This window comes from Delphinus delphis, chromosome 2, assembly GCF_949987515.2.
Source record: "Delphinus delphis chromosome 2, mDelDel1.2, whole genome shotgun sequence".
NCBI classification, from domain to species: domain Eukaryota; kingdom Metazoa; phylum Chordata; class Mammalia; order Artiodactyla; family Delphinidae; genus Delphinus; species Delphinus delphis.
Genome location: NC_082684.1, coordinates 27580638 through 27591782, shown reverse-complemented (window position 1 = coordinate 27591782; position 11145 = coordinate 27580638). Strand labels below are relative to the sequence as shown.

At 49.4% G+C, this 11145-nt stretch overlaps 1 protein-coding gene across 1 annotated transcript in view; it reads left to right on the top strand.

Annotated features, from left to right (window-relative positions):
- The first annotated feature begins 3187 nt into the window (after positions 1 to 3187).
- Positions 3188 to 11145, top strand: part of FLVCR2 (FLVCR choline and putative heme transporter 2) — a 63831-nt gene continuing 55873 nt past the window's right edge. The window contains exon 1 of the mRNA XM_060004162.1: positions 3188 to 4198. Within this exon, the coding sequence (XP_059860145.1) occupies positions 3530 to 4198 (669 nt within the window). The 5' untranslated portion in view covers positions 3188 to 3529. The remainder of the gene's footprint in view (positions 4199 to 11145) is intronic.

Here is an 11145-nt window from a genome sequence, read left to right as displayed (position 1 = left end):
AAATTACACATACAAGATGTGTAAGGGCAGCATTTTTTTTTTTTTTTTCGGTACGTGGGCCTCTCACTGCTGTGGCCTCTCCCATTGCGGAGCACAGGCTCTGGACGCGCAGGCTCAGCGGCCATGGCTCACGGGCCCAGCCACTCCGCGGCATGTGGGATCTTCCAGGACCGGGGTACGAACCCATGTCCCCTGCATCAGCAGGCGGACTCTCAACCACTGTGCCACCAGGGAAGCCCAGGGAAACATTTTTACAAATTCCAAGTGTCAGTATTTTTTAACGGGGCCTCATCCAGGGTCTCAACCTGATTCATTAGCCATTTAGCCTTCCCATGCCCTCCCCATGCTCCATGTTCCCACATCTACAGCTCCTGTGGAGGTGCTGGTAAGCTGTCAAAAACGGTGCCACAGTTTGACTTCAATCCAGGAGTAGTTGGCCTCTAGGGAGCAGACTTTGCTACCTTTCTGTAGACAGCCAGGAATGCTTGAGTTCAAGGCCAGCTCCCTGGGGAGTAGGTTGAAATAGAACCAGGAATGAGGGCCTCTTTTTAGGAAGCAATCCCTGAAATGTGCTTCTCCTTCTCCCTGCAGGTGTGCCCATCAATACCGATAGATAGACATACTGAAAAATAGATGTAACATATAGTAAGCTGCTCAATAAATGTTTCTTCAATGGATGAATACAGAATATTTCTCTCAATGTAAAATCAACCTGACATTTGTATACCTGTCCTGCCCCTGGTGGGAATCAGGCAAGAGACAGCACCACCCAGGTAGGTAGCTGCCAGAGTATCATTACCGAAGCAATGGGCACACGTTATATTAATTCATTCTCACAACAACCCTATGAGGCAAGTAGTTTTTAATCCTCAATTTACAGATTCAGAAACTGAAAGCCAGAGAGCTAAAGTAACTTGTCCAAGATCCCAAAGCTCATAAGGGAAGAACAGAGCTTCAAATCCTGAGTAGACCGAATCCAGAGCTCACAAGAGATCAAACTCGCTCCACCCCAAAGGCAACCCCAAATATCACTTGAATCTCAGGTTAGACCCCTTGGGAATTGTCACCAAACTGAAGCATTGCCCCCGAGGAGCACATGGGAGAGATGTGTGGAAGGGAACACAGGAAACCTGTCTCACTGTTGCTTGTTCTGACGCTAATTAGCTGTGGGACTCTGATAACGCACTCTGACTCTGGACCTCAGTTTCCAGATCTGTAAAATGGAGTTAAGAATGTATGTGCAGAGTTTTAGGACCGTGATAACCGAGGGAAAGAAACAGTGAGAGGTCTCAGAAGGCTTTCCGAGAGAATGGAGGTTCTGTGTTCCCTGGAGAAAAAGGGAAACACTGTTGGAATTACAGAATAGGAGATGTGAAATTAATGTAGAAATTTTTAGATGGGTATGAGTTCCCTCTTCAAACATCTCATTATAATCCAAGGCCCCATAATTTCTACCAAAAACTGGGTGCCTCCAAGCAATGTTCCCTCTCCTGGGAACCAGCGATTCTAACACCACAGGGGTGCTCACTCTTGGCTGCAAATTAAGATCACCTGGGCAGCCTTAAACATGCAGATGATGGGGTCCACCCTCAGATATCCTGATCTCGCATGTGGCAGAGGCATTGGGAATGTGAAGAGTTCCCCGTGTGATTTTAATGTGAAACCCAAGTTGAGAATCACAGCCCCAGAGCTTTAAATTCTTCATTTTGGGTGTGAAGATTTAAAAAGAAAACAAGAAAACACACGCACCCAGTGGCTCTTTAATGTTCAAACAAATCACCTAGAGGTCTTTTAAAATGCAGCATCGAATTCAGTAGGTCCAGGGTGAGCCTGGGCTTCTGCCTTCGTGACAAGCTCCCAGGGGATGCCCACACTGCTGTCCCCAGACTGCGCCTGAGTAGCTAGGCTGTAGCTTGAATGATTATGAGAGTGAGAATTATGGCTCTTCAGGTCAGCGGAGACTTTAAGAAGTAACTGCGCTTCCATGAGTGTCAGTTTTCTGATCTATAAAATGCAGACAACAGTAACTCTTACACCACAGAATTCTTGTGATGCTTAAATGAGGTAATAAAGTAAACACAATATAAATGTTCAATTTTTAATTGTTAGGATATCTGACACTCCTGAAATGCTTACTATCTGCCAGGAATTTTCCAAGTGCTTTCAAGCCTGAACTCATTCAAGCCTCAAAACAGCATTGTGAGGTGTGTACTATTATTTCATCATCAGATTTTCCAAGAAACTGAGGCACAGACAGGTGGTGTATCTCAATTTACATAACACACCAAGAGCAGCTTAGCCAGTGTTTGAACCCAGGGAAGATATGGGCTCTTATCCCTCCCCGGGGCTGATCAATCAGTGAAGGCCTGACCTTCTAGAGGCCCTGACTTGGGGTCTTACCTTCTGGAATGGGCTGTGGACCAGCAGGTGGCAGCCTAGGGCTACGTGGGTGCGGAGACCATTTACAGCCTAAGCCCAGAGCCAGCGCTCTGCTGGGCATTTCACCACAAAACAGGGTCTTCAGCGTCTCCGAACTCGTCTCTTCCCTCCACCCTCAGTTCCTCGCCTGGAGGTCGCCCGGGGATCCATCAGGAAAGAAGAGTCCTAACGAACAGGTTCAGATCTGAGTTCCCCAACCAGGTTCGCAGGGAAATCGAGGAGCGAAGCGAGTTTTCCGCAGCTCGCCTTTACTCCCGGCCCCAGCCAGCCCGGGAAATCTACAAATGTCTTTTTATACCGAAAGTCCAGCAAGGGTTGGGGAGCCCAGCCAAGTGCAAAAAGTCGGGAATCCCTCTTGGATACCACAGAGCAGTTTGGGGGCGCCTGGCATCCGTGTGGGCGCTCAGGGCATGCGGACCGGCAAGGAGGAGACTCTATTTAGAGGATCACCTCGGAAGGACAGAGGGTCTTTTCTTGCGGAGTCCCCTGGGAGGGGACAAATGAATTTGAGGGGCAGTGCCCGGGTGCGGGTTAACCCGGCGGTTTCCATGGTGCCCGGGGCGTGGGGGAGGAATGCACCCGCAAGCGGTGGCGAAACCACTGTATGGCCGGGCCAGCGGCCGGCGAAGGCGGGAGGGGCAGGGGGCGGGGGCGGGCGGGTGGGTCGTGGGTGGGGAAGCCGCGCGGGGCGGGGGCGGGGCGGTCACGTGCGCTGGAGGGGGCGAGGCCGCTAGTCCGACCGGGAGCGACCGGAGTCCCGCGGAGTGGCTGCGCCCGGAGAGAACTGTTTCCAGGACGGAGGAGTGAACGTCGACAGGCGCTTCGGGAGGACTCAAGGTACCGAGAGCCAGGACCAGGCTGAGGCGTCTGAAGCTGGGGGACAGCAGTCAGGGACAGAGGACGCCAAGGAAAAGTGAGAGCAGAAGCTTGGGGGTGAGCAAAAGAGCCCCACTCGCGGCTTTTACGCAGGCTGGGGACTCCATTTATTCCTTCCGGGCGGGCCGGGTAAGTGTTACGTCAGCTTTAGGTGACCAGACGACGCCACTAGAGTCCTCAGCACCTGTCTAGGGCTCCAGGAGAGGCTGTGGTCATGGTGAATGAAGAGCCTAACCAGCAAGAGCGCGATGGTACCCCTTCGCAGACTTCCGCCCTCGGGGAGAACCCCAGCCTCTTGGCCCATCCCAGCGTCTCAGCCCATCCCAGCGTCTCCATCCACCCCAGTGTCTCTGCGCACCCCAGTAGTTCGGTCCAGCCCAGTAGCTTGGATCTACCCAGTGGTTTGGCCCACCCCAGTAGCTCGGGCCCTGAGGACCTTAGCGTGATCAAGGTGAGCAAGCGCCGATGGGCTGTGGTCCTGGTGTTTAGCTGCTACTCCATGTGCAACGCCTTCCAGTGGATCCAGTACGGCTCCATCAATAACATCTTCATGAACTTCTATGGGGTCAGTGCCTTTGCCATCGACTGGCTGTCCATGTGCTACATGCTGACCTACATTCCTCTGCTCCTGCCGGTGGCCTGGCTCCTGGAGAAGTTCGGCCTGCGCACCATTGCCCTCACTGGCTCTGCTCTCAACTGCCTGGGGGCCTGGGTGAAGCTGGGCAGCCTGAAGCCACATCTCTTCCCAGTCACTGTGCTGGGCCAGGTCATCTGCTCCGTGGCCCAGGTCTTCATCCTGGGCATGCCCTCCCGCATTGCTTCTGTCTGGTTCGGGGCTAATGAGGTGTCAACAGCCTGCTCCGTAGCTGTCTTTGGCAATCAGGTGGGTAGAGAGTGGGTAGTGTTCCCTGTGGGACTGAGTGTGTTGATTGTACCGCACGCCTCCCTGTGTGGAGACCGTAGTTTTCTGACTTCAGTGTGTTTGTGACTCTGGGTGACTGTGGCTGGGTGTGACTGATAGGGTGAGTGAGTGATTGTGACTGGGTGACTGTGTAAGAGAAGTGGGGAAACAAAAGGAGGGACCTTTGCTGTCACTCACAGTTTCTCCTCCACCAGCAGAAAGGGTGCTTCTGGAACACATGCTGTTTTTATGATCTCATTCCTGAACTTACTTCACCAGCTTGGACAGGAAAGCTGTTCTTTCCCGGGGAGCAGCCCCTGGGCGTCAGACTATTCTGTGTCATCAGAGGTTGGCAGGTGCTTTTTTCCTGTCCAGCCAGCTTTTCCTAGAGCACAGTATCTCCTGCACCACATGGAAAGGCAGAGCGGGGCCCTGGTGGCATTGGCGCTGCTCTCACCTTCTTTATACACAGCTGAAGCCAGGACAGTGGGAACAATGCTTTGTGCCAACCTCCTTCCCTGGGGTTTAGAGCCAAGGGCAGCAGGATGGAGTCGAATTCTTGCTCTGAATTTTCAAGGCCTAGAAACCTTGGAAAGACCTGGAAAGCTCATATCTTACTCCTTTGTCTTTCCTTCTTTTGGGAAGGAGAATTTCAAATTCTTTGCATCTCAATGTGGATATGACCCAGAAAGGTGCGCATGTCGTGAGTCTGATTGCTGTCTCTGAAAGGTTGAAGCAACTACTTTCGGGGCCCTTCTTTATCTGGACCACTGCCTGGCGTGTCACTTCTTCCCAAGCACATGCATTTGTGGCTATGCATTTAACAAATGACCAGTAACCCTTAGTTCTTGTAGGCTTGTTTTCTCTCACCTGTTCATTGCATTTAGAATATTTAAGCTTTCATCTAGGAAGTTCTTATTTGAGTCAGAAATTTCCAAACTTCCCTAAAGGTAAATTTCCATTCTGTTCATCTTTGCCACCAAAAAGGTAACTTGAGCTAAATTTTTTCAGGCCAGTAAGGCCTGCCACTTGGGTAATAGTTTAAGCAATCAATGAAATCAACAGACAGGGCTTCTTCAGCACAAACAAGCAACATAAAATCCTTTACCCAGTTTTCTTTAAGCTGTGGGTTTGAATGTTCAGAAGATTGAATGGATTTGAAGTCTGGGGATGAAACAGGTTGGATCTTTTTGTTCAAGGCAATTAAAAAAATAGGTATTAAGGGTGACATGTACCAACCCCCTCCTGAAGGTGATGTGACTGTGAATTTGAACATCTCCTTGCAGCTTTGCTGGCAGGTTTGACATTATTGGATGTTTTCTTCATAGGAGGGTAAAGCTGGGGAGCGATGCGCAGGACTTCTCAAGCTTCCAGAGGGTTAAGTCTCACTATTCGCAGCCCCAACGGGATTCAGACAGGGTCACTGCAATCCCAAACCCATTGTTTGGGGAGGGCAGAAGAGTTAACTGGGCCCTCAGGTGGCCTGGTGAGATAAGAGAACCCAACACTTTTTTTTGTTCACCATGGAGCAAAACCGAATTGGTTTTCAGACCCCTCTGCACACAGCTGTAAAGGAACTTAAAACCAAATATATCTTTAAAATTGAGTAAGAATAGTTACTCATTGCCCACGCCTACTCCCCACTTAGGTCAGAAAATGCTAAGAATTTTACATTTAAAAACACCCTGACAGCATATATTTGTATCACAGAGCCATCAGTTTAGTGTGTTCTTTTAGGCTTAACCCACTTTGCTAAGTTAAAAAAAAAAAAAAGAAATATGAAAAGCTGACTTGTTTATGCTTCCTCACGTAGAGGTGACTGCGTTTGGTTCTTGGCATATGTTTTAACCTTTCTCTCTGAGGAGAGCATGGCCGAATGGAGAAGAGATATTAACAGAACACCTTGCGCTTTGAAGTTTAAAAAAAAAAAAAAAGGCTCCACAAAGCTGTCTAAACAGATTGGAAGCATCTTTCCAGAGAATAACTCTTTGTGGCCGCAGACATCACACTGATCAGCCAAACCCCTGTTTCATGGTAATTCTGACCCCTCTCTTCTAGGGCTTCGCTAATAGGCTCCACGAGGCGCCAGTCCCTGCTGGCCTAAATCCAACACTCATTCCTTCTCTCAACTAGCACCTGCCTTGCCAGACGCTGTGCTAGGGCTGCAAAGAGAATCCCTGCTTCGCACAGTTCTCCTGCCACCCTCTTAAATTGTATCAGGCACCAACATTCAGATTTAAAAAAGCACACATACAGGAAGCAACCAGATGAGAGTATAGAGGATTTGTTTTCAGTTCGCCATGAGGTTTTTAAGTATCTTCTTCGTGGCATTGCTATGGGAAGATTGAAGGGGAAGGAAGCTAATATCTATCAGACACCTATTATGTGCAAGGCACTTCTTCATGCATTATTTAATTTTTTTAACCTTTGAGGTGGGTGGGGTTGTCCCTGTTGGTATAGGCGAGGAACTTGAGACCAGATAAACGGAGCAACCTTATCCAGGGTCCTACTGGTGCTGTGTGATAGAAAGGAGGTTTGAAGCTAGCTCCACCCCCAGAGCCCCTGTCAGTGGGCCATTATTGAGTCTTCAGGTGGACAAAGCGTATATTAAACAACAACCAAAAAAGGCAGGATTCTGAGTTTCAAGTTTTGGCCCTGTGTCTCTAGGGTTGTGGGTTGTCGGTGGTGATAAAGTGTCCAGCAGTTTCTCTAGAATTTGAGAGCTAGCACCTGCCTTCTGTTTTGAAGTTCCAGGCATTCGCAGTGCCTCCCCACGTGCTGGTCGCTGAGGGGCTGGTTCTCCCTCTCTCAGCCTCAGGAAGGTGGGGCTCCAGGCTCTGGGGAGAAGAAACCAGTGGATCCTGAGCTGGCGTGAGGGAGGACAGGGAGTCTTGGACTGCAGCTGGGGCACTTCCCTGTGACCATCACACAGGTGGTAAGCAGCCCGGCAGTGTTAACAACACTGGTTCCATTGTTTCCAGGGAAAACCATCTGGGGTTTTGAGTGATGTGGACACATGGTTATTGAGCAAGGCTGGGAAGAGAGCCTCATGTGAGAGTCTGGGGACGGCTTGGTGGCACAGGGCGAGGGAGATGTGGGAGTGAGAAGAGCTCTTCAAGGCAGCCCCAGCCCCGATGAAGAGCTTCCAGCCCTGAGACCAGAAGGGAGTTCCTCCGGGACCCTTGGGCAGGTCATAGCACAGCGCCACCCAGAAAAAGTCTAGAGAGAATCAGTTTGCTTTTCGAGGAAAAGAAAATACAGTCACCTGGGAATTCCCTGGTGGTCCAGTGGTTGGGACTCTGAGCTTTCACTGCCGTGGCCTGGGTTCAGTCCCTGGCTGGGGAACTAAGATCCCTCAAGCTGCACAGCATGGCCAAAAAAAAATTACGGTGACCTTACAAAATCAGTTCTGTAGTAGCCACGGTCTATCTGTCTGATAGACATATAATGAAAGCCACAAATGCAAACCACATATATGACTAAATTTTCTAGTAGCCGCATGAAAAGCAGGTAAAATGAAAAAAAAAAAACCAGGTAAAATGTAAATTTTTTACCAAAGTAAAACAAACAAGTGAAATTAGTTTTAGGACTATATTCGGTTTAACTCAAGATATCCAGAATAGTATTTCAACAGGTAATCAATATAATAAAATTACTAACAAGCTGGTTCACATTCTTTTCCTATGGCGAGTCTTCGGAAGTTGGCATGTATTTTACACTTACAGACTAGCAACATTTCCCACCATGTCTGGAAAAATGATGCTAATTGTAGGGGAGGAAGAGGTTTTCCTTGACTGTCTTAGAGTCCCCAGCTAAAAATTAAATTGATGAAGTCAGATTAATACGAGAAAATCATCCATAATTATTTCATATAAGTATTAGGTGACACGGGAGTCTTTGTAAGGAAATGAAGGAAAAGTTAGACTTGTGCACTTCTGTGCCAGATTTGCTGGAGAGCAGACAGTGGTGGAGAAATGTGGCAGGTTAAGGAGTCTGAGGTCTGTAGAACCGGGGGGCCACTGAGCAAGGCCTGTTTGTCAGGATTCTTGGAGGAAGTGCCTCTTTATCTCCAGAGACAAGGGTCTTGAGAGACAAGGATGCTCCCTTCGTCTGTGACCAGGAGGGCACCTCCCACAGGAGGGTTTTATTTATTTATTTATTTATTTTTTTGCGGTACGCGGGCCTCTCACCATTGTGGCCTCTCCCGCTGCAGAGCACAGGCTCCGGACGCGCAGGCTCAGCGGCCATGGCTCACGGGCCCAGCCGCTCCGCGGCATATGGGATCTTCCCAGACCGGAGCACGAACCTGTGTCCCCTGCATCAGCAGGCGGACTCTCAACCACTGCACCACCAGGGAAGCTCCACAGGAGGGTTTTAAAGCTTGTTTCGGGGGAGGGGGTCAGAGTGACCTTCCTGCTTTTCAATTCTCTCAAATTGCTTCAGCTTAAAATATTCACTATGCCAAGGTACCAAATTTGGGGGTATTGTGTCCTGAACCCCATCGTATTTCAAGCATTTGGAAATCAGGTTCTAGCAGACAAAGATGGACTCTAGGAAAGTGAGTCCAGTCTGGAGGAGGTTGTGTTTACTGGACTGGCTGATCACCTGTCACCCAGCGAGGCTGGGTGGTCCAGAGGCTGACTCAGGAGTCCAGGTCATGAGGTGAATGGTCAGCCTCATCTTGTTCCAGACTCCTGGGCACTTGGGTGTGTTAAAGTCCAGGCTTATCAATCTGGCTGTTGCAATGTCAGAGAAACCTTCAAGCTCTGAGTGACATCTGGGGAGGTGAAGGCAAGCTCTTCTGTGCTTTCATTTGTTGTCATTGTCAAGGCACATGAAGCACCTGCCCATGTGGCTGACCACTTGCTGGTCTCCCCTTCGGACTGGAAGAGAGGACCAGGCAGGGGCTGGGAGAGCAGAGCAAGGCTAGTGGAGACTGAAATGAGAAGGGGTGGAACCAGGACCAACCCTCAAATGCTCATAGGGGCATCCAGGTCGTAGAAAGTGTGACAAAGGAAAAGTGACATTGGAGTGTGGAGGGGTCACAGCACCGTAAGAGCACGTGTCCCAGCTGAAGGTGGCAGCTGCTTGAGCCTCTGCCAGCTGTTCCCATACACAGCGTGACCAGTGCTGTCAGATCGTCTCATTTGTTTTTTCTTTACAGAGAAACCAGAAATCCAGATTTTTATGTGAAATGTTTTTTTAACTGCGGTAAAATAGACATATTTATAATTTTGACCATTCATAAGTGTACAATTCAATGGCATTAAATAGTTTCACAATGTTGTGTAAGAATTAGCAGTGTCTATACCCAAAATACTTTTATCACCCCCAACAACTCTGTGCCCCATTACACAGTAAGTCCTCCTCTGTAACCTCTATTCTACTTTCTATGTCTATTAATTTGCCTATTCTAGGTACCGCATATAACCAAAATCATGCAATATTTGTCTTCGTGTCTGGCTGATGAAATCTGTTTTTTAAAATGCTGATAAAACTCAAATTTTTCTTTTTTTCTTTTTCTTTTTTTTTTTTTTTTGCTGTACGCGGGCCTCTCACTGCTGTGGCCTCTCCTGCTGCGGAGCACAGGCTCCGGACGTGCAGGCTCAGCGGCCATGGCTCACGGGCCCAGCCGCTCCGCGGCATGTGGGATCCTCCCTGACCGGGGCACGAACCCGCGTCCCCTGCATTGGCAGGCGGACTCTCAACCACTGCGCCACCAGGGAAGCCCCAAAATTTTATTTTATTATTATTATTTTCCATGTTTCAAAATTGTGGGTCAGATAAAACTTCTAGTTTGAAACTTCTGGGGAAGGTAAAGTGGAACCGAATTCCAGTTCTGGTTTCTCCTTCATCACAGAGCCCTCACCAAAGATGCCGGCCTGCAGGTGGATGAGCTTACAGTCTGGCGACTCTGGGAAGGAAGCTAGACCAGTGCTCTCCCAGATGGTGACCATTTGCCTCACCTCTGGGGCCAGGACCAAATACAGATGCCTGGGTCTTCACCTGGACTTCCTAATCAGCCTCTCCAGGGGAGGGCCCCAGGCTCCTGTGTTTTTACCTGGCTTCCCAGGTGAGGCTCACTATTAGACTTGTGATCTCTAGGAGAGAGGAGCAGCGTGCTGTGGGAAGGCGCCCTCCTGCTTGGAGCCAGGCTCTTGTCAGGGCTGGTGTGTTTTGTGCTGCTGTGTGATGGGTCCAGTTCCCAGGCAGATGCAGCTGGGAGCTCAGCCACTCACTCTCCAGACTGAGGGGAGAGGATGGGCTTGGGGTGGGGCTCGTAATTCTGATTCACTTAAGGTTCTGAAATTAGAACCTTAAGAAAATAGAACCTTAAGGGCAGCCCTGAAGGCCTGTGAGGTGGAACCACAGCAGAAGCTCCTAATCCTTCTGTTTCTTTGACCTTCAGCTCAGTGCGCTACATGAGAAGAGGCTGTGGCTGGCCTGGCCTGACTTCTGTCTTGGCCGTGTTGCATTGGCAGACATTCTTCAGGGCCTGACAGTTCCGTGGAATCGAGTCTGAGTGTTCAGTTTAGCATCCAGGACCCTTCCTCCCTCGTCCTTCACATCCAGCCTGTCTCTTGTTCCCTCCCAGCCTTGTCTCTGCTCTGACCAGTCTGGCTTCTTGATTCTCTCCTTGAAGATACACTGCTTGGAGGTTAAGCCTAAAGCCTCGGAGAGTGACATCAGTAGATGGTGGACCAGGAAGCTCCAGACCCTTGTTCCCCCACAGAAACATTAAATAAACTAGAAACTTGCTAAAATATCTTCCCTATGGGAGTTTTGGAAATCAGTCAAAGATCTACAGCAACCAAGTAAACGCCCAACCAAGAAAAAACCACGTTCAGAATGGTAGAAAGTTTCATGGCCATTTTGCTCACCCTTGCCCTGACCCCACCCAACTGCTGTGCCTCCCAGTACCCAGTTCC